We start from the raw sequence: 23,450 nt of genomic DNA, 5'->3' as shown, positions 1-23,450 counted from the left end.
TGTAATGATTTTCATAAAATTTTTATTTATTATTAGTCAATTTCAGCTTATTTTACAGGCAGCTGTTTTTTTTTTCTTCTTTAATGAAAGGGTATGAATAAATATGAGCACAACTGTATTTGTACCACTTATATTTCCAGCCTTTCGTTGCTGGTTGTTTCAACTTTTTTAGAAGTGTTGCTGCCATCAGATTCATTATAAGCTCATGTTTTTCATAAAATGGTAAAATGTCTCAGTTTCCTATGAAGTTTGTTGTCCATTAGGACTAAAATATGGGAGTGCAAGATGTTCAAATCATTGCATTCTGCTTACACCTTACACAGGATCCGGTGATTTAAGTTATTATAGCATGCAAATAGAAAAAAAAAAAAATCAATAAACTAAATATATTTAAAATGACATATAGATGGAACTTTTTAAAAGCAAATATCATAATACAATTCTCGCATCCACCTCTCATCCTTTACACCTCTAAAAATACAGTCTGCTGGCTGCCAGTTGCATTAATGTACAAACATGAAGATATGTCCACATCAGACAGACTGTCTTCTCTCCAATATGAAAAAACTGGAAGTGGAATTCGCCTTTTATTCATCTCTGCACTAATGGAATGTGAAAATTGGATTATGAGTAATCCTGGCACCAAAGTTGTGAATCCAGGCTTGCAGGATATTATTCTTTTGCAGGAATAGACGTTTTGTGGTGGGATTAGTGCAGCGACCTGGCTGCCACTCTTCCTCGCTGTCCTACTGGCACAGTGTCAATTTAACCTTGTTATTGTTTGAGCAAGGCCTGAGAATCTAATGGAACGAAAGCCACGAATGTTGGTGTTGATCCTGTTGTAGATTCTGGAGTCACACAACGTGAGGTGTCATTTTTCATACTATTTATGACTATTTATTCTTTTATTTATCTATTTAATAGTGGCGGTGCAAGTTAATGAGCACCAGTACCAAAATGCATGATATAAATATGCAGATGCTTATTTCCATCTAGTCTAAAAGCAGGTAAAAAGATGCTGCAGGGCTTAAACTTCTTCAGCATCCAACTGATGCTACAGTTTTACTGATGATAACAAGCAAACCTTGTGTGATGCACTGAAGGCTGTTTGTTTTGCAGGGTGAACTAGGACCAATAGGAGACATTGGTCCTGAGGGCCCACCGGGACCCAAAGTAAGTCCATCAAAAAATCTCTCATTTTTCATTTAGTTGTTCAGGTAATGTCTTCCTATTTATGTTCTGCACATTTCCATCTAAAACAGCCTGTTTGTTGGATTTTCTGTCAATTGCAAGTGCAACAAAAACTAATGAAAAAAGCCCCCCTAGTAAAAGATAAGCAGTTGTGCAACTAAAGGCTTCACTATGTTTTTGGAGGAAAGATCACTTATTTTTCTAACAGCAATAATCCAGGAGTTCAGTAGGAAGGTGGTCTGAGTGATGAACTGCAAAGTAAATAGTTCATACGGCAGAAGCTCAACTTGGAAGAAGAGAGAGGAGAAACCAACTTGGAGGGATAAACCCCATCCGCATACACCACTGAAAGACTGAAGAAGTGTCTGATATTAAAAAACACACATCCTTTCAACAGCTAGAAAAGGCTGGTCCGAGAGACAGCACGGAGGAACTGCTCATGGTTCTGCTACAGCAAGACTCCAGATTCAGACTCTGACAAGAAGCCTCTGAGACGGTCCAGCATGTCGTAGCAGGATGCAACATGCAGTCCTCCTACAGCGTATGCAAAGCATGGTAACCCAGCTGCTCAGAAAGTGAACCGGATGGAAGTGCACGATTCCTCTGAAGATGATGGAGAACAGAGAGTTTGTGGGACTTCTGGATCCAGGCTGTTAAACTGGTGATGGCCAATCAACTGGGCAAAGTTAGAGTTCATTAACTTGAGTGTAGTGACCCAAGGCAGCAGGAACAACATGAAGAAGGAATACAAGATGTAAGACAGAACTAAAGACCGATAGAGACGTAGATAAGCTGTGGGAAGTAAGGGACATCAGTGATTCCCAACATGTGGGATGATTTAAAAACTCATTTTTAAGGAGGAAGTCCCAATAAATCTGTCCAACCAATCCCACTCCTGTACAACACCTAGCCCTGTAAAAATGTACGGTAAGCAGCTTGGATCGTGTCACAGAAGGCCGGGGGCAGGTCGGACCATCAGGCAAGTTGCCAAAGCAGCAGTGCACTTATGCTTTCTTTATTTGGCCAGAGGAACAAAATCAGAGCAACCACATCCTTATCAACCCAGTGTAACAACCAAAAACCAGAAGGGAGATACAGAATCTGCCTCCTGTGCATCAGAAACAGGTTGCAGTGAGTTTACACATAAATGTAGTGGTGTGATGCTAAACCCCTACAGTGAGCTCACTCCCCTTTCTCTTTCTGAAGTCTGAATCTTACTCACATCTTCTTAAAAGATGCAGAACCACAAGAAAGACATGATAAAGTTTTGTGTTTAAAAATACATTTTAGGCGTTCAGATTGCATTTGTCGTGTTCAGCTTCTATCAGCTGTGTTTGACGCTCATTATGTGCATTTCTGGCAGGGAGACAGAGGACCTAACGGTGCGCCGGGACCACCTGGAGACTTTGGAATTGGATTCCCAGGTGCCAAGGTGACTCAGTTATACACATTTTATTCTAAAAGCATCATTTACAGTCATACAATCCTCATCATGTGCAGTTAGCATGCTCTGCAAGCAGGTGGCTAAACTATTTTACAGAACAAGACTTTTGTAGCTAAAAGATGTTAGACGAGATCATCTCTCTCACGTTTGCCTTCGCTAACAGGGAAAATAATCTGCTGTTAAGTGCATTTTACTTGTTATTTAGCTGCTGGGCGGTGTTTAAAGAGTTGGCTGTTCACAGGGTGAAAAAGGTCTTCAGGGAAGACCAGGACCCACAGGTCCTGCTGGGATTGGAGAACCAGGACTGCCGGTGAGTAGCATAAAACATGCATCTGGAGCTTAGAAACTACTGATAACTTTTAATTCACTTACCAATAACAGCATTGTATGACACAGACACACACACACACACACAATAAAATGTATTTAATCATATTTTCCCTTTTTAATGCAGTAAGAAACTCTATAGAAAGTCATCAATATAACCAATTGTGCTTACTGATAATATGATTTCCAGCGCTTTAGTACTCACTTTGTACAAGTATTAAAGCCACGTCGACTGTTTTCGCGGCCTGTTTTCTACTGTATCCCAGTATGGACTTATCTTTGCATAAACATAGATATTTATTAAGCATTTTGTCTTTTCCAGGGGCCTTCAGGACCACCTGGAGTACAAGGAAACCCTGGAGCTCCTGGAGAGGGGTTTCCAGGACCAAAAGTGAGTAACGGCAGGCAACTGGTTTAACATTCAGAAGACTGAGTCTCTTCGTTAAACATTTCAGCTTTATTTTTTATGGACATTTCTGACAAAAACAAAAAATTATTACTGAGGATCTTTAAACTGGTGACACTATTTTTAAATATTCAACAATAAAATAAACAAAATATAATGAAAGAACCACAATTTGCAAGAAATTTGTTCATTAGTAAAAGAAAACAAGTATTGGAATTTCTGGATTAAACATGAAATGAAAGCTCAATCAGGTAATAAAAGCAGAGCTCGTGGACAACTTCTACCTACGTCTCTGCTATTTAGAGCTGGACAGTTAATCTAAAATGAATTAAAACTGATATTCAGAACTAATAATCAATGTAATTTTGCTCATGTCAGTTATCTAAATCATTTCTCTTAAGAATATATAGAAATATTTATTAAAGGATTACATATAGTTAAGCTGTGTTCACATATTTTAAAATCAGTATCTGATGTTTTGTTATGAAAATATTTGCAGCAAAACTAGTAATAAAGATAGAAATGAGATGATACTAAAATCATTTTCATTTACTTGTGACTGAGGTAACATGTTTAGTTAACCCTTTAATGAATGAATGAATAAAAAACAATGCAACATTTTTAAATACAGTATTTTACCTCTACAGACATATGCAATGATACTTTTTTTGTTTATTAGTGATATTTAGAATTTATCATGATTTATTTTAATGTATTCTATAAAATATTTAAAAAATAATATGTAATCATAATTACATTATGTAAATCTTGTATAAAATATAACTGCATCATTTTCTTTTCCTATTTATTGCAAAGGCAAACTTGTGTAATTACATTATGTTCAATTATATCATATTTATTTATTCTCCAGCGAGTGGAAACGTATTGGATGACTCACTAACATCCACTGATGTGGTTTATTTACAAAAATACCATCTTCATTTATGAATACATGAGAAAAAGCTTGTAAATAGGTGTCCGGTATATGGGCCCTATGCATGAAAGGGTTAATCATAATATCAACCAGCGTCTCCGTGTAAACCGGCTTCCTCCCACTGTCCAAAGACATACATGTACAGTAACTGATCACTCTAAATTCTCTTTAGGTATGAATGTGAGTGCAAATGGTTGTTTGTCTCTCTGTGTGGCCCCATGATGGACCGGTGACCTGTCCAGGGTCGACTTCCCCCAGTGATTGCTAGGATAGGCTCAATCTTCCTATCCTAACTGTCATCTGTGTTTTAGGGGGATCGAGGATTTGATGGTCCTCAGGGCAAACGTGGCCTTCCTGGTGTGGGGATCAAAGGCGATAAGGTGAACAGACATTAAATTAATACCTTTAACTTTTAGTCAACTTGAGGAATTTGTCAGCAGATATTTCCTGTTTTTAGCTGTTAACGTCTGAGTCGAGCCGAGCCTTTAACTGTGTCTATTTTCAGGGGAATCGTGGACCACCTGGGATCCAAGGTCCAATCGGTGCTCCTGGTGTTGGACTTCAAGGAGAAAAGGTACAGACTGAATCAATAATCTTTCTAAACCAGGGATGGGAAACCCTGGTCCTTGAGGGCTGGAAATCCTTCAGGTTTTCCATGTATCCCTGGTCCAGCACATCTGATCCAAATCAAATTCAACTTATCTACATCTGTGCAGTGATTCATTCATTTGAATCTGGTGTGTTGGAACAGGGAGACCTTGGAGAACTTTCAGGGAGAACTTTCAGGAGGAACAAGGTTCCCCACCCTGGTTCTGAACAGTAAATGGGCTGGGCTTATGAAGCCCTTTTCTAGTCATTTGTTGACAACTGAAAGAGCATTTACACTACGTGACGAAATCACTCCATCACACACTCATAGAGCACGTTTATTGCTAGAGTGTAAATGCTTTTAACCCATCACACGCATCTTCAAGCCTAAATAGAAACATCTGGAGGCAACATGAGGTTCGGTGTCTTGCACAAAGACACACTGGCATGAAGTCAGGGGAAGCCTGGAAGTGATCCGGTTTGTAAGCGACTGCTCTTCCTTCAGAGCTACAGCTGATCCATAATGTAGTGGATGGCGAAGGACTCCTTCCAGGATGTTCAGTGTCTGTCTGTCTGTTAGCAGCTTTATGCTAACATTAGCAAGCGAGTTGTGATTTGTTTTGTCTAAGAATGAGTCTGGTCTCATTTAGATTCCATTACAATTTGGGAAAGATCTGGAAGGAATCGTGGACACATTAGTGGTTCAGATCAGCTGGATTTTGGCAGGTGAATGAGAGAAACACACTGTAGCTTGACAACAGTTGTTTGGCATAAAAAGTGCACTGAGGCCAACATGACATAGTTCCTATACTTTAGCATAATTAGCAAGTTTTGTAATAAAGAAATAAACATTTGTTATGTGGGACCATGGTATAAGTGGATTAAACAACTGGGATCCGTGCATTATATGGTTTTAATGCACTTCACGGGGGGAGGGGCTAGACTGTGCATCGTGCATTAAAACCGTGTAATGCACGGACCCCAGTTTGTTCAATCTGTACATATGCACAGATTAATGTACTGGAACAAACAAAAAGATTCATCGGCTTTTTATATCAACCCTCAAACTGACGTCATAATAAACTGAAAACTTGTCAATATACATATATATTCTATTTCTATTCTATTCTACAGTCATTTAGCAGACACTTTTATCCAAAGCGACGTACATATGAGTGAGAACAACACAAGCACGAAATCAAACAGTAGAGGACATCGTAGGAAGATGCTAGTGGACTGTCCACTTGGATGCAGATCCTTGCATGAAGTGCTACAGGCTTTTATTTTTTTTGTTTTTTTGTTTACTCCCTTCCCGCTATATAATATCACCTATGTTACAATACAATATATGTGTATAAGTATACATAAAACAAATAACAGGATCAAATTTTACTCATATACAAACAACAATGAAGATAAATGTGCATACAAAAACTAACAACAATGTACAGTCTAAAATACAGTAAGCTACAATGCAGGTAATAATAATCATAAAACAACAACAACGTATTTTTCAGGGAGGAACAATGGAGCCTCCTGTTGCTGCACATCTCATGTTTACAAACTGGCTCAGAGGACCATTAATAATTCTACACATTAGGCACTAATTTACATATTTTATTATGTTTTTATGAGTGAGAAGAGTTATGGACTAAGCTTAGAATTAAATTGATTGTGAAAATGTGATGTGTCTCACAGGGAGACAGGGGCCCAGTTGGACCTACGGGACCCAGAGGAGCTCAAGGTATTGGATTAACAGGACCTAAGGTAATACCGATGAGGGGGTATGAACGCTATTTGCATCATCTCATACAGAAAAAGTTACTGATTATAATAAACATGTATTTTATATTTTGTTTGAGTGCACCTGAAGTGTTTACTATTATTTTAGTTGTTTTATTTTGCTGCTTCTCGGTCATGTGGGTCACAGAGAAGCTGCTGCTGGTGAATGATTTGCAACACGGGAAAGTTGTTTAACATTCACTTCAAATTTACTTAAACTTTATATCTGGAAAAAAAAGCCATAGGAAAGAGGAGAATTTATGCTTTTAAACATCCAGTTCTGATAATTTAATTTATGTTTAACTAACAAGTTTTTAGCTTTTTCTTGTTTGTCAGTCTGCTTGCTGCCCATGAATACATGCGCCCTAAAACAGACCTCTGCTTGAATAGTGCGCGTACACACGAGGAAATGAGTGTGTCTCTACAACCACAAGGTCTATTTGGATTCTTTTGGAGTAAAATCTCTTGAATATGTGTGAATAAATGTATGACTGCTAAAGAACAAAGTAAAAAACCATGGCGGCAGCGCTAAAGTAAGTAGAACAAAAGAGAGCTCAGGCAAGCGATCTAAAATGGCCATTATGGAACAGTTGGGCATCATTTGTTTGAAATGGTTAAAATAGTTAAAACTGCCTGAATGTTTTTATTTTTGTAACATTTATTTTAAGGATTTTGGTGGATTTTTCCTCCTAGATAATGTCACTGGTGACTGTGTGAATGTTGTCTACAGGGGAACCAGGGCCCCACAGGTGAGCCCGGACTGCCAGGTGAGAGAGGTGTGGGACAACCGGGACCCAAAGTAAGTCCTGCTGCATTCTTCACACTGAACCACAGACTGAGTTTGACATTTTGGATAATCTGTAAGGAAATGAGAGAATTCACACTGTGACACATTAAAATGAAACAAAAGCAGACTGTCGGCTGAAATTAGATTTAAAAAAAAAAGCATTTTTTTTATCCTGGTCACTGAAACCTGATGCAAGATGTTAAATCATGATTTTGAAAGCTGCTGGAACATGATATTTATTTCAGTACGGTCAGAATAGCTGTATCCTCTCGTTTCGAGTCTCTGATCACCTGCTGTTACTGACTTTATGATGAAAATAGAGATTGTTCTGAACCTTCTGAACTAAATCACCTCACCTGTTTAACCACTTAGCATCAAGAAAAGGACTATGCAAATATTATCATGATTATTTATATTGTTTTGTTATTTTAAATGTTTTTTCTTAAAATTTTATCTCAGAAAAACATGAAATTACAACTCCAATTGTAAAAGTGTTGTGATGCTGTAAAAAAATGTAAATAACTGCTAAACTCTTGAAAAAAACAGCCAGCAGTATAAGGAATAAACACAAAGATGAAAGTTTTCTTATTTAAACGTGATTTTTTTGGATTATAAGACTAATTGTAAGAACTAGTGAATAAACTGGTTTCTGCTTCCTGGTTGAGGTTTCTGCAGTGGAAAACTATTTTCAAGTTGTTTATTTTATTTTTGTGTTCTGTTTTCTTTCTTTCTTCTTTTTTTTTTTTCTTTTCTGTAGGGAGACCCTGGAGCTAATGGCTTACCGGGTCTATCAGGTCCACCAGGCGAGGATGGAAGCCCAGGACAAAAGGTAGCGTTGAAGCCACTTCTCTTTTAAGTGTTTAAAGTGGAACTACTATGTGCATTTCAGGCTAATTTATTTTTATTTCTGAGCCCAGAAGGGCTGGGATTGATCGAGTTATTGTCACAAATCGCTTTATTTACTTCAGACCGACCCTCTCCGTAGGCTGTCAGATGAGCCTGCGGGCAAAACGAGTGGATTGAGACTCTTCCGCATTAAGCCCCGCCTCCTGCCACTGCACTACATCGGGAGCGCGCACCGCACCTGCTTTCGCCGTCATTGTAACGTCTCATAAACAGAAGGATTAGGCTAATATGAACTCAATAAAAAAACAAACTACAATGTCAACACATAGCATACAGCCCTACATGTTGGAACCTGAATCAGAACCTGAAAACGAAGTGGAAAACAGCAACCCACAGCAACGAATGCAGCAGGATGTCTCTCTTTGGTAAACTCACCAGCCATCGTTGGAAATAACTTTATCCCACGTTTTCCACCCGCCTGATGTATTTGTACATGCCCTTGTTAACCAGTAGAAGGTAACCAATCGCCGAACCTTATCCCCCGGGACGTCACAAGGATTTCCAAGTAGAAAAAACTCTCTAAAACGACACGTTTTTCGTCGCCATGGAAACCGAACGGAGAGAGTGCTGAAACTCAAACTCAAACTCAAACATGCGTTTAGGTGATAAAAAACAGTGCCGTTCACATGTCTGCTGAGGATTCAACACTGTAACACTGTAGAAAGCTCAGAAAACTCCAAATACATCATAGCACCCCTTTAATTTCATTTCATTTTATTTTATTTCATTCGCAGTAACTTTAACCCTATCTTGCTATCTAACATTTTATTGATCTAACATTTTAATTTATGAATTTATTAAGATTTTATGTTGCTTTTGCTATTTGTTGCCGACTTACTTTTTAATCCTTTCTTTACAATGTCTGTAGTACTTTATTATTTTATGTAGAGCATTTTGAATGGTCTTATATATGAAATATGCTGTACAAATGAAATTGCTTAATTTAATTTAATTTAATTTAATTTGTAGATTTGATCATTGATTACAAAATTTCAAATATATTTTTTTTAAATTTCCATCTTCTGATTCCCTTGTAAATGGTTTCAGGGTGACATTGGTTTGCCGGGGCCCAGAGGACCTGATGGGGCTCCTGGTAAGGGAGCCCCTGGTGAAAAGGTAATAATTCCTGTCAAGTGTTCATAAGAATAGTTTTTGTAATGTTGTCGTTTTTTTTTTTTGTTTTTTTTCCTGTACTGAAAATTGTTCAAACAGTTGTTTTGTGTTGTGTTTGCAGGGAGACAAAGGGGACAGAGGAAGCAGAGGACAGCAGGGTCCAATGGGTCCTATAGGGCCAATGGGGCCAAAGGTCTGTACATCTATAATCGAAAAATCTTCTGTGTATAATTAATCTTAGTGGCTTGTAAACATCTGCAACATGTGAAACAAAGTTGATCCATTAAAATGTCTTCATGTTTCTGATCAGAAAATTTAAACTAAATGAAAAAGTTGAGAAGAAACATGAAAATATTCAAACATGAGACACTGAAATCCACCAGGCTGGGGAAAAAAGTGCTTTGGAAGTAGTTTTATGTTTAAACGCATCATTTTATCTGTTTATTTAACTTAACATCCCACCATGAGAAGAAAGTTAAAGTTATTGTTTGTACATAGGATGAATATAATGCTTAAATTGTGGAAACCCTCAACCCTTTTGCCTTTTTTATTAAGTGACCTGTTAGAGATCTGGGACTAAAATTAGACTCCAGTTTTACCTTAGATCAATGTTTTCGAGTCCATGTCCTCCAGTAACACTGACCCGCATGTTTTAGAGGTACCCTTAATTTAACACACACAAATTAAATTTAAGCCGCAGTTGGCACCCATCGGGTCGGAGCCTTGTGGCCCCTGCCGTCCATCTCATACACCTATTTAGCTTAACTCGACATGGTGTTATGTGTTTACCGACCACAGAAATATGAATCCTGTAAATTTTGGTGCATATCCCATGTATTTCTATGGAGATATGAATAAACTGTGTCATGGTGGGAATGCTTTTTTCTGTGGGTTGCTATGGCAACACGGTTTGTCCTGTTAGACAATTTCAATAGCGTTTGGTCCCCAACGTGTCACCAACCTTCCTGCCGAATGTGGAGTCAATCACATCATGAGTCCCCTCAGACGAGTTCAGTGGTATTCAACTTAGTCCCACGAGGTCTACAATCCAGCAGGTTATCCATGTATCCCCGCTCCTCAATTTGAGTCTTTGTGCAGAACCTGACAGGCTGTTAAATCCATTTAATTTGATTGCGGTGTGTTGAAGCAGAAACACATGATAAACCTGCTGGATTGCAGACCTCGTAGGACCAAGGTGAATAGCCCTGGACTAGTTTGGTAAAATACAATGTGTATAAAGTGAAAAAAATGGGGTAAAAAAAGTCAAGGTGGCACACATCCCGTTTCCATGGCAACATGTATTTGACGTTTTTGCTTGTACTTGAGTGTTATACGTGTGTGCCAAATTTCATTGTCCTATGTCAAACTTCATTGTCTAGGTGGCACATTAGAGCCATTTTTTAATTGGAGTCAATGCAGACCATAGATTGTAGAATTTTTTGCCAGACTTTTCATGGATGTTGGGGGTCAAATTTAAAATGCTTTCAATAAGAAACACTTGGAAATCAGTAGGTCCCACTTGGACCTTAATCAATGGCTCGTTAACAGGCTTGCAAAGAACTCGATAAGGAAGTTTGTTAATCTGAATCAGGTGTTTTTGGGTTGGACATGCAGAGCCGTGGTACTTGAGGACTAGGATTGGGGAACACTACCTTAAATGCTCATGTACAGTGTTTGTTTTGTCCTAGTTTTCATCAGTTACAGAATATGGCCAAGCTGAAGGGTATTGTTTCGCATCCAGTATTAGAAGTTGTGGTCCAGGTATTCATCTCATCGAGTTTGGACTACTGTGACTCCTTATCCATCTGCGTATACGAGGCTTCCTGTGACCTCTTAAATATGGTCTGAAATTCTGCTGTTGGCTTTTGACTTGATCATCAAAATGTACTCATGCAACTCTTTTACTTGTCGAATTGCACAGGGTTTGAAATTCTTTCAGAGTTCAAGTTCAGATTTTAGTACAAGGCCCTAAAGGTTCAGGCTCCAGTTTATATTAGGTAACTTTCACAGTGGTATGTTCCCAGTTGGTGTCTTAGATCTTGTGACAAAGGTATACTGGTTGTGCCTCATTCGAGATTAAAAACCAAGCGCTTTCTCTGTAGTTGCCCCATGACTCAATCTGCAGCTACTCGATGGAGCTTTTTATGGGAAACTGAAAACATATTTATTTGCTACTGATTTCACATAAAATGTTATAGGTCTGTACAAGGATTCTGTGTCTTAAAGTTTTACTTACTTACTTGGAAATGACACTCAAACTGTCTGAGTCCCATCTTTCATCACTTCTAAGTATAATGAATGCAATCTGTCCCAGGGGGAACCAGGAATTATTGGCCCTCCTGGACTCATTGGACCACCAGGCAGGGGGATTCCTGGAGCCAAGGTAAGTCAGAATTATACAAATGGAAGTTGCTTGAAGTTTCACCACAAAATATATTAATTTCTCATTTTATTTTTTTACAGGGAGAACTGGGTCCTCCCGGTCCTCCTGGAGCAATGGGAGAACCCGGTTTTGGCTTACCTGGACCCAAGGTGAGTTCAGTTCAGGTTTAAAGTATCTGAACTGATCCATTTTAGGATGAATGAAGTGATCACTACTAAGTTTTTGGTTTGTAGGGTGACAGAGGGCCTCTGGGGCCGATTGGGCCACCTGGACTGAAAGGTGAAGGGTTCCCTGGTGCCCCGGTGAGTACCCAAAACCATCACAGCTTCTTTTGTCACATCATTTCTCCTTGTAGTCAAGTAAAAACTGTTTTTCAGGGCCTTCCAGGGCCTCTGGGCCTGACAGGAGAGACCGGCGCCGATGGCATTGGTTTACCGGGACCGAAGGTAACGGTTTCTCTGAGAGATCCAACAAACACGTTGGATCACACACACAATGATTAATGTTCTGCAGAAGTTTCTTCACTCATTTGGGGATTTTTACATTATATGTATGTTATATAATAGCACTCCCGGAGCCGCCACCTTATCGTGGTGGAGGGGGGGTTGTGTGTCCTAAAGATCCTGGTAGCTAAATTGTCAGGACCTTTATGCCCCTGGTAGGGTAGCCCATGGCAAATAGGTGTCTAGGAGAGAGACCAGACTAAGTGCGACTCAGAGACTCCTATGATGACAACCATTTGGACAAATGTTCCCTTGCCCAGAATCAGGTCACCAGGGTCCCCCTCTGGACCCAGGCTTGGGGGTGGGACACGAGGTGCGAGCGTCTGGTCATATGATAGTAAAAAAAAAAAAAAAGCAATAAAATTAAGGTTTTACTCAAAAAAGTCTTTTTCCTGATATTTTTCTGATGAACACTGATCGATGATGTTGTAAATGACGTAATTCGTTCATGGTTGCATTATTTGTTTTTAAGATACTATATAATATGTCCTAATCTTGGAGTCTGTTTTTTTTAGGGAGACAGAGGCTTGCCTGGACCTCCTGGACCCGCTGGGCCACCAGGAATTGGTCTGATTGGTCCCAAGGTAATCCTTTCCATATAAAAACACAGCTTCTGGGTTATTTTTTTTAAACGTATTAGGATGCTGCTGGAAGATGCTTTGAAATTCTTATAGTATCACTTGAAGTCAAATGTCTTTTTTACCCCCCCAGGGTTCCATCGGTCTGGTAGGTCCACAGGGTCCTCAGGGAATACCAGGAGAAGGAATACAAGGACCAAAGGTACAGTTGTCGCCTTGATCTGTGTTTGGGATGTAGTTCCAGGGTATAGACAGGTGAAAAGTGAAAATTACACCTAATTTTTCTGAAATCACCAGGTTTTAACTTAACATGAGTTGTGCTGAATGTTTTCAGGGAGATATTGGATTTCAGGGGACCCCTGGACCCCGAGGTCCTCCAGGACAAGGTCTGCAGGGAGACAAGGTGACGTTGCGTTGTCAGAAACTATCGTTTTATAAACTGCAATATGTCGTGTCCAGCACATACCATTAAAAGTAGCTTTTGGTGAAGGACATCACTAGTTTCAACAACCTCAGCTACACAAATGATGCTGTAGTATCAGTCCAGCAGCCATGGCTGCAGCTGAGGGCTGGATCCACTCACAGATGAAAGCAGGTTTATGTCTGGAAGGCCTTTCACCGCTGACAGACATCGCCCATTCACACCTCTGCTCTGCATTTGAAATCATTTCCATGTTCATTAGTACTTCTTATATCCTGTGCTTGAAAGGCAAAACACAAAATACATATAATCGTGCACAAAATGTACGTAACAGATTTAACTGACAACAATACTTTCCCAATAGATTAGTATTATTTCAATGGACTGTGGCATTGCTTCCCGGTGCAGAGGTTGCAGTTGTGGTCAGGGGTCATGGAAAAGCTGTCCGGGTTTTTATCAGCACCTTTCTAGCAGCACAGCACTTTGAAACAGTGACCCATGCCTTTATAACCACCTGGCAAAAAAAGAATAACATTATTTTAATTAACATAAACTCTTCTGGGAGATGATTTGTTCAACATGACTTCAGTAAACTGGCTTGTGATCACTGAAGCAACAGGAACAGGTGTTTTGTCTTGATGGACTGTTTGATTTGGTGACTAGATTCTCATTGCTGGAGCATAAGAGACTCGTTTTATCATATATATTGATGAAGTGATTGGTTTTTCTCCTCCTGCAGGGGGAACGAGGGTTTAGAGGTGAGAAAGGCAAAAAGGGAGACAGAGGGCAGCCTGGAGAGCCAGGTGGAGTCGGATTGGAAGTACGAGATTTTCTTCAGTTTATATCACCTTGACAATTCAAGCTGTCATCTTATCATTTTATGTTTACTTAAGTATTTATAAGTCTTTTAAAGTAAATCATAGCATGTTGTAAAATTACATTCCTTTTAAAATAACAGGGCAGAATAGGACCGAAGGGAGACCCTGGACTTTCTGTAAGTACCAAGATACACAGCGCTAAAAAAATTTGTTTAATTTATCTTGTAAAGCTTTCATGTCTTTTATGTGTAAAGTTTTTATCTTTTATCCGTCACACTTTTTTTTATTCTTATATTACTCGCTTTTGGTAATATGGTATGACTACACACCTTGAACTGATCAGCATTTTAATTTAATTGTACATGAGAATGTTACAAAGACAATAAAATCTAGCTAGCTAGCTAGCTAGCTAGCTAACAAGCTAACTAGCTATAATTAATTATTCCTTTATTTTGACCTTTTCTTTCCTTTCTTTTTTGAATTTGCAGGATATTTACACCTTTAAGTTTTAAAAATGAAGTTTGATTTAATTAGATTTGTCTGATTTTGAAGCTGGAATATTTTCAATTTGCTTAAATAAAACAACTACATTGATGCTAATTTAAGCTTCCTGGGACCTTTCATCAAGTGTATAAGTAGCTGAAAGTATTTTAAAAAAGCAAAGAAGTTAATTTTATATACAGAAATCAGTGATTAATCACTTCTAATGTACGTCTTTCTGTCACAGAGGGATGAGATCATTAAAATCATCAGAGATATATGCAGTAAGTATTGATTTTGAAGATAAGTCCTGCTGAGAAAGACTTCTGGTTATAAACGTTCTCCATCCTCTTTTCTGCATCTCTGCTCTTCATCAGGATGTGGGGTGAAGTGCCGCCAAACCCCCTTGGAGCTCGTCTTTGTGATTGATAGCTCAGAGAGCGTTGGCCCCGACAACTTCAACGTGATCAAAGACTTTGTGAACGCTGTCGTCGACCGCGCCTCAGTCAGCCGCGAGGCCGCTCGCATCGGCGTGGTCCTCTACAGTCACATTAACGACGTGGTGGTCAGCCTCAAGCAGGCCGCGACGCAGGACGAGGTCAAATCTGCAGTGCGCTCCATGAATTACTTGGGTGAGGGTACATTCACCGGCAGCGCCATCCATAAGGCCAACCAGGTGTTCGAGGTGGCACGAGCAGGTGTGAGGAAGGTGGCCATCATCGTCACAGATGGACAGGCTGATAAGAGGGACTCCATCAGTCTTGAGAGCGCAGTAAAAGAAGCTCAAGGAAGTAACATTGAGATGTTTGTGATCGGGGTGGTAAACGAGACCGACCCCCTGTCTGCGGAGTTCAAGAAGGAGCTCAGCTACATCGCCACAGACCCCGACAGCAAACACGTGTACCTGATCGATGACTTCAAAACACTTCAAGGTAAGGGTGCCATCTTTTGTTTATACGTTTTATATGAACCAGAATAATTGAGAAGTGATAGCAGGGTGTTATATTTGATTCATTTCAAAGGGAAATACCGAAAAAAACAGGACAAACTGGGGAAAACAAGAAAAGATTGGAGGAAGAGCAGAAAATATACCCAACTTAGAGTATTATCAGCCAGGGTATGGGAAGTCCTAAACTCAGCTCTGCACATGTCAAACCAGATGTAAAGGTCACATTTGTGAATCAATGCTTCAATATATGAATAAGGAGATGCAGTACATTTGTTTTTCCAGTGCATACTATGAATAGTTAACATAGACATTATACAACGTAATACATTACAGACATGTATAGTGTGTTTGGTTTAGTCTCACTGGCAGTTACAGGAAACTTAGGATTTCTGTGTTTGCCTCAAAAGGCTGTGCAGCAAAATAATTATTTAGGAGGTACCATCATTTTTGTCCAGGCCTGTTTTATGAGTTTATTGTGATATATAATTCTGTTGAAGCATGGTTGAAAAAAATATCTGACTTTCATTGGTTAAATTTAATCAAAATTGTATTCATTATTACTTTTGTCATATTCAAGTTATTTCTGTGACCATAGTGAGTTTTTCTTTCATTGACTGAAGGGTACCAACAATTTTATATATAACAGAGTTCCAGTACCAGCAAAGGTCTACATATCTAGCTATCTGTCTATCTATCTGTCTGTCTGTCTGTCTGTCTGTCTGTCTATCTATCTATCTATCAACAATAACCTATCTTGGCTTGGAAACATCATGTCTTGAGTAGTGCTCCTTTATACTAATTTTGACACCCTTACCAGTTACTATTTCCTGATTATGGAAACTGAAGTTTGTTTTAACTTGCGCCCCTTAAATGTTTTGCTGCATTTTTAGAAAACTTATAAACGTACATGGAAGATGCTACAGGAGAGGCACCAGGTAGACTCAGCTGGTTGAACATGAGGTGCCTACCATGTAGGAGACAGGTTTTGAGTCTCACCTGGGGCACTTTGGCTACAAGTTATGATGGTCATTGACCCAGTTAAGTCTTTAAAAGCAAAAAGGTCCATCAGACATATCTATTTAAAATGGTTTGACTTAGCAAAAGATAAAGTTTTCCAATTGAATGAAAGTTTAACTCATACTCAAAACTTCCTTTTACACAAAAGCTTAGAAAGTAAGTTGAGACTTACTAAAAATACAAGATGTCTTAAAAAGTTTACGGAGAGTAAATCTGCACATTTTTATCTGCCGACACTTGGTGGCACCAAGCAGCAAACTTTCCAACTGAAGCTTACAACGAGGTGGACTACACTCAATGGTAATAAACTGGGGAAACAGACTGGTGACGTTTATTTTTATTTGTAAAAGCACTAACTTCTAGAATATCATCAACTTTTCTGTAGAAGCAGATAAATATGGGACCAATAAACATAATTTAGGCTCTAAAGGTTCTTCATTGTAAACAGTTGTGCTGTATAAATCATTTGAATGGTGAATTTATCTTTATGATGCTTTTGCAGCTCTGGAGAGAAACCTGCCAAGTTGTGTCTTTGAAGACGGAGAGAGCCATTTGTTTTCCCCCATCCCGAGGTCCTTACTTGTTCCAGGGATCCCAGACGACCCCAACGACGTTGGAAAGCCACCATTCAGAAAAGAAACAAGCCCGCCCAGCTTCAGTGGAGACTTCAGGAGGGTTCAGATAGTGGTGAGGATGACAGAACACAACTTTCTCTGCATCTTTCTTTACTGTGTTTTGATAACTAAAGGAAACTAAAATGTTTTTATATTTATTGAAAAATTCTGTTTTAAACTTCTTGACAAAAGGCCTTGATGATATCCACAGGATGCTGCTGTAAAATGACTAAATCTTTACAGGATTAATTTAAAAGGTGAATTTGGACTAGATTAAAATAGGATGCACTAAAAATAACTTTATGCTTATCAGTTAATGTCTCAAAAACTGTTAGATCTCACATTAAATGTACTTATTGTCAAACTTTCTCTTTTCCCAGATGCTTTAATTAATGGTTGTAAGCAAGATTATTAATTTATAAGACCATTTTTACATGCTAGAAATTTTTGGTTGAGCGAGTTTTAATGACTTTATCTCAGCTTTTACAAAAAGATGTTTTTGGTTCATTAACTTTTCATATATGAAGTTTCTAAAAAGGTATTATTGAAAACCGGCAATTAAAATATTACGTCCAACTACAAAAAAGAGACAATTTTCTGTTTCATATGTCTTTACAGCATGCAGTACTGTGTCATGTCATCAAAATTTTCTGCTTTTTTCCATGAATGAACTGCAAAGCAACTATTTTTGTTTTTTACTTATCTTAAAATAAAACTAGACTTATTTAATGAAAATGTTTTTACTCAAAGCAATCGTCACAGCTCAGACAGTTTCTTTATTGGTATGATTTTCTAAAAAAAATATGTATTCATTTGCATAAAATCTTTTCCTAGAGGGGGTCCAGCATGCTGGCAATATTTATTTTATATGTTTATCTAGATCTATCTCTTATTTCTCTTTTCAGCAGAAAGTTAAATGGCTGATATATTAAAACAATAGAATAACAGAACTTTAATAGAGTAAGCAGTGAATTAGTTACTGGGAGAAATAATCATCACCATAATTAATGAAAAGAAATATAAAATGTAGTTTTAGTCCAATCTTTATCAATGTCAAAAACTTTCAGAATAATGAAAAAAGCATGAAAATGAGATTCCAGGATGTTCAGATAAACATGATCATAATCTGACATTTTTCATTCATTTCAGCAATACTGGTAAAAGTTCATACAACTACACTAGGAAACAGAAGATACTGTAATTATATTTTCTGCAGAATATAATATAAAAACTGGAGGATGAGTTTGAGCATCGGGGGGAGTTTGGAGTTAAGCCGCTGCTCCTCTTCATCAAAAGGAGTCATTGAGACAGTTCAGCCGTCTGATTATGATGCTTTCAGTTTGCCTCCCTTTGGGAAGAGCACGACCAGCTCGTACAATAAAACAGGAGCTCAAGGACGCATTTGAGGGATTATATATCCCACGTAGCCTGGATCCCCAGGGGGAGCTGGAAAGCGTCACTATCTGCTTTTCCTCCTGAACCTGTTGCCTCCGTGACCAGACCTCCGAAAAGTGGAGGGAAATGGATGAATTGATGTAATTAACAGAGAAAATAGTTCTTGTGAGGAAAACTTTAGGACACTCTCAAGCTGATTGCCAGTTTAAACACGTAGTTTGGGTGCACAAAGGCTGGAATAATTAGTGAGAAACTCATCAAGTTTGAGGGGAATTTGCCTTATTTAAGCCAAAGACATGTGGTTTGGTTTTAACTGGTAAATCACAAGGTAAAGATCTGGTAAAGACATGGCTTTAGTAAGTAGATTGATGAACTTTAAAAGAAAAATCAAATGAATTATCTCACTGCTGGGGAAATAATAAAGAACAGCTGCCAGTCTGGTCAGTCTGTCATAGCAGGTTCAGATCCAGGTAACAGAAGAAAGTCTTCAACGTTGCTAAAGATGTTGTCGCAGAACCTGCAGGAAGTTCTTATCAGTTGAGATCTAACAACGTGATGTTTATTAGACACGTGAACAGATTAATCTAAAGCTGAATTCCGTGGATGCTGCTAGAAGGTATGAAGCTGCTGGTGTAAAACAAAAAACGGGGTGCAGGAGCATGGTTTGGGCTTGATTTACTGCAGTTAGGTCTTGCAGCATCATCATTATATTGTAGAATCCACAATAAAGTCCCCATGAGCTGTTAAAACTATTAAATTCAGCCAAAAACTGAAGCTGCGTTGGACATGGACCATGCAAAATGGTTCAAAACAGGGAATTGAAGGTTCTGGTTCATGTGAAACTGTGCACAGAAAATCCCTAACACACAGCAGAAAGGATTCTGCACGGAGTGAAGAAAACCTTTTACAGCTGATCAGACATTGAGAAGAAACATCTCAATGAGGTTATGTCAGGCAAAAGGGAGATAACAGCATCTGAATGTACATCTTTCCTAATTTCTGTGGTTAAATAAGTGAATTTAACGATGAAAATGTAATATTTTTATTAATAGATTGTAGAAACAAAACTCAGCATTGATGTGATGTTTCTGAATAAATCAGCATCCTGCTTTTATCCACATCTACATGAAGTTGATTAACTAAAGATTTTTCTATTTGTGGTGAATTAAAAGCTTCCCTCTCATGTTGCAGCCCATCTCTCCACCATCCAACGGCAGGGAGCCCGTCACTCCGCCGAGAACCAGGACGGACAACGATAGAACCTCCTCAGAAACTCAGAGGTTTCCCTTTTTCGACAGGGAGCCCTTCAGACCTGTAACAGAATTCCTCCCACGGTTTGAGATGAACAACCCCTCACAGCACCTGACCGGCGCCATCGGGCCAGCTGGTCCCACGCTGAGAGCCCCCCGTGGGGACGAGATACCAGCACCGACTCCACCAACCTCTCCGCTGCTGCCCTTAGACCCCCACACATCAGGTATCTGCTCTGAGGCTTTTTTTTTTCTCAACAAGAGGATGCTATTTATTACAGTAAATCAGCACATTTTATACAGCAGTTAGTAATATTTAATAATTTAGTGCTTGCATACCTCTAATCTGCATGACTGAATAAATCCTTCCATAAATAAATGGAGTCAGTTTTAGCATGGAGAATGACTCATAGCAGCATCAGGCTGATAAGACTGTAAAATATTTAAAACCTTGAATTTGGTTCAGATTTTTAAAGACAAAAAGGTAATTGGGTTTTCTTGGATAAATAATATTACAAGTATCTTTAGACTAATTACTTTTAAATGCATAACAGATTTCAGAACTTTTTTTTAACCCATCCTGGGGCATCACATGTCCACTTTAAATCGAGAAACTGGACATAAACTTACCTGCTGCTTTGACGGCACAAGTGGCTGATTCAGCTAAAAAACACAAAAGTAAATTATCAGAGGAAGGGAGGAAAAGAAAGAAAGAAGGCGACAGAACACGAGACGGGACGACAGTCAACACTGGACTGACTTTTACTGGCTGGAGAGAGCTCAGAGAAGAGACAAGATGCAAGATGGCTGCTGTAGTTTGACTTTAAAGTAGCATGGAGTCACTTTCTGGCAAACATGTCTTTCTGACTTGATTTGAGGTAACAGTCGCGTTCTTTATGAGCATTTCTGGAGGCAGCTGCGTACCTACATCACACCACGGTGGTCACATGATCAAGGACTGGTTGCCGGTGAAACAAACCCCGCATCACACAAGCATCCGTGTTGGAGTCTGCAGCTTGTCCTCAGACTTTCTATTTTTTATCCCCATAGGTTTATGATGGAAAATGATCCATAATGTCATACAGTTGTCAGGTCTAGAAAACTGAGACCTTCACAAAAACCCACAAACATTTGTTATCGTTACTGTAAGCAGCCATTTCATGGAGTTTTTGGCCTCTACACAAAACCACAAGTTTTAAACAGTAATATAATGTTTTACTCAACAATCTAATAATGATCCGAAGACACTGCTGAATATTTTGAAGGATGAAGGAGAATGGTATCTTGTCTGTGGAACAACTATGTTTATAGCCGCTGACCACAACTTTTTAGCATATTTAAAGGAAACGCTATTGTTCCACTTTAACAACCTTTTATTTTCATCAAAAGACAAAGTTCACCGGCGTTCCCTGATGTTTGCGTCTATAAAATAAAAAATCGTTGCGATCCGGATCATCCACTTACAATCGAATCACTTCGCCCTTATTCCATTTATGAGATTTCCACAAAAAGTCATCAAAATCCATCCATAACTTTTGACTTATGATACAAACAGACAGACAGACAAACTAACACAGCTGAAAACATAACCTGGAGCTAAATATTAACAATAAACACTTAATATCAAATCAGGGTTTGCACCAGACGCATCTCCACAGTAAATCTGATCCTTTGTCCTGCAAACTTTGACTACATTTGTTTTTTTCTTTCAGCAGTGGGGTGCAGCCAGATCCTGGATCCAGGACCGTGTCGGGACTACGTGGTGAAGTGGTACTATGACGCTACTGCCAACGCTTGTGCTCAGTTCTGGTTTGGAGGCTGTCTAGGAAACAAAAACCAGTTTGAGACTGAGAGGAGCTGTAGAGAAACCTGCGTAAAAGTCTAACATTCCTGTAGTTATGAAGAAACATCCAACAAGTTCATGATTATAAAAAAAAACTGTGGTCTTAATTTACATGTGACTGTCCCATAAAGTTCCCATCGTCTTTGGTGTCTTACTGTTTCTCTGTGTTACTTTGACGGAGACGGGATTATCGAACACCAGTCAATAGTAAAGCAGTTAAAAAAAGTTGAAGATAGTTATTTTTAAATGTTTTTTCTGTCCTGTTCATAACCGGGATTTGTGTATTGTGAAACAAAAAGAAGAGATGATGGAGAAAAAATATTTTTGTGATGCTTTTGTGAGCAGTTCTGTTGAAAATAAAACTTTGTAACACTAACACACACTAACCAAAGCATTAAACATTACATGTAAGGGCATTTACAAGAAATGCTCTTAGTGTATGTCACTCTGGACCCAAGTATCTTCCAAAGGAACATGAAGTAAGGCAGGTTTGGCCTCAAACAGCAAAGTTGTACATCACTATCCCTAAAGAAAGCATTGCTTAATCATCTGATCATTTTATGCATCTGAGGTGTGCACATCATTGCTACATGTACACTTACTGACCACTTTATTGAGTTCACCTTGATACTACAGAGTTGGACTCCTTTCTGCCCTCAAAACTGTCTTAATACTAGTTAGTAAAGAATCAACAAGGTGTTGGAAACGTCCTCAGAGATTTTGCTTCACTGTACTCCAGTGGCCTCCTCAGTCATGATGTGAGCTTTGTGACATGGTGCATCATCCTGCTGGAAGTTTCCATCAGAAGATGCTACACTGTGCTCAGAAAGGGATGGACATGGTTAGCAGCAGGACTCAGGTAGGCTGTGCTGGTTAAACCATGTCATGCTGGTACTAAGGGGACCAAAGTGGGACAAGAAAACCTCCCCCCACCATTCCACCAGCAGCAGCCTGAAGCCTTGATCCTGACGGCAGGATGGATCCATGTTGTCATGATGTTTCCAGCAGATTCTGATCCTACCATGTGAATGTGGAGCTGAACTGGAGACTCATCAGACCAGCAACGTTTCTCCATCTTCTATTGTCCAGTTCTGGTGAGTCTGTGTGAATTGTAGCCTCAGTTTCCTGTTCTTACTGACAGGAGGGAACCCGCTGTGGTCTTCTGCTGCTGGAGACCATCTGCTTCCAGGCTGGATGGGTTGCATGTTCAGAGATGCTGCATTTTCCAAACCGCTTAGTTATATTCAGGGTAGCTGGAAGAGGCAGGGTACAACCTGGATAAGTCGCCAGTCCATCACAGGGCCACACAGAGAAACCCAGTCCAAGGGACAATTTAGAGTAACCAATTAACCTAACATGCATGTCTTTAGAAGGTAGGAGGAAGCCGGTATACCCGGAGAGAACCCACACATACAGGGGGAGAACATGCCAACTCCTGTTCAGAGATGCTATCCTGCATATATTGGTTGGAAGCAGAGCTTGTTTTCACTTCCAGTTGCCTTTTTATCATCTCCAACCAGTCTGTCCATTCTCCTCTAACATCAACAAGACATTGTGGTCCAGACAAACTGCAGCTTGCTGGACATTTTCTCTTCTTCAGACATTCACTGTAAACCCTTGAGATGATGACTGAGTGGAAATCCCAGTAAAGACGCAGAGCAACAACAATGCCACATTCAAAGTTACTTAAATCTCTTTTCTTCCTCTTTATGAAGCTCAGT

At 39.2% G+C, this 23,450-nt stretch overlaps 1 protein-coding gene across 1 annotated transcript in view; it reads left to right on the top strand.

Annotated features, from left to right (window-relative positions):
* Positions 1 to 21,771, top strand: part of LOC306755981 (uncharacterized protein) — a gene marked incomplete at both ends in the record, with an annotated part of 29,291 nt that extends 7,520 nt beyond the window's left edge. The window contains 25 exons of the mRNA XM_079240574.1: positions 1,120 to 1,173; positions 2,555 to 2,623; positions 2,877 to 2,945; positions 3,285 to 3,353; positions 4,614 to 4,682; positions 4,808 to 4,876; positions 6,589 to 6,657; positions 7,403 to 7,471; positions 8,217 to 8,288; positions 9,413 to 9,481; positions 9,600 to 9,671; positions 11,793 to 11,861; positions 11,942 to 12,010; positions 12,095 to 12,163; positions 12,239 to 12,307; positions 12,880 to 12,948; positions 13,076 to 13,144; positions 13,277 to 13,345; positions 14,103 to 14,183; positions 14,322 to 14,357; positions 14,909 to 14,945; positions 15,039 to 15,593; positions 17,130 to 17,314; positions 19,828 to 20,113; positions 21,599 to 21,771. Of these exons, the coding sequence (XP_079096700.1) occupies positions 1,120 to 1,173; positions 2,555 to 2,623; positions 2,877 to 2,945; positions 3,285 to 3,353; positions 4,614 to 4,682; positions 4,808 to 4,876; positions 6,589 to 6,657; positions 7,403 to 7,471; positions 8,217 to 8,288; positions 9,413 to 9,481; positions 9,600 to 9,671; positions 11,793 to 11,861; positions 11,942 to 12,010; positions 12,095 to 12,163; positions 12,239 to 12,307; positions 12,880 to 12,948; positions 13,076 to 13,144; positions 13,277 to 13,345; positions 14,103 to 14,183; positions 14,322 to 14,357; positions 14,909 to 14,945; positions 15,039 to 15,593; positions 17,130 to 17,314; positions 19,828 to 20,113; positions 21,599 to 21,771 (2,586 nt within the window). The remainder of the gene's footprint in view (positions 1 to 1,119; positions 1,174 to 2,554; positions 2,624 to 2,876; positions 2,946 to 3,284; positions 3,354 to 4,613; positions 4,683 to 4,807; positions 4,877 to 6,588; positions 6,658 to 7,402; positions 7,472 to 8,216; positions 8,289 to 9,412; positions 9,482 to 9,599; positions 9,672 to 11,792; positions 11,862 to 11,941; positions 12,011 to 12,094; positions 12,164 to 12,238; positions 12,308 to 12,879; positions 12,949 to 13,075; positions 13,145 to 13,276; positions 13,346 to 14,102; positions 14,184 to 14,321; positions 14,358 to 14,908; positions 14,946 to 15,038; positions 15,594 to 17,129; positions 17,315 to 19,827; positions 20,114 to 21,598) is intronic.
* Between the last annotated feature and the right edge of the window lie 1,679 nt (positions 21,772 to 23,450).

This window comes from Telmatherina bonti (genome assembly GCF_933228915.1).
Source record: "Telmatherina bonti genome assembly, chromosome: 5".
NCBI lineage: Eukaryota > Metazoa > Chordata > Actinopteri > Atheriniformes > Telmatherinidae > Telmatherina > Telmatherina bonti.
The sequence above is the reverse complement of the archived record's forward strand: the minus strand, read 5'-3'. Positions and strand labels throughout refer to the sequence as shown.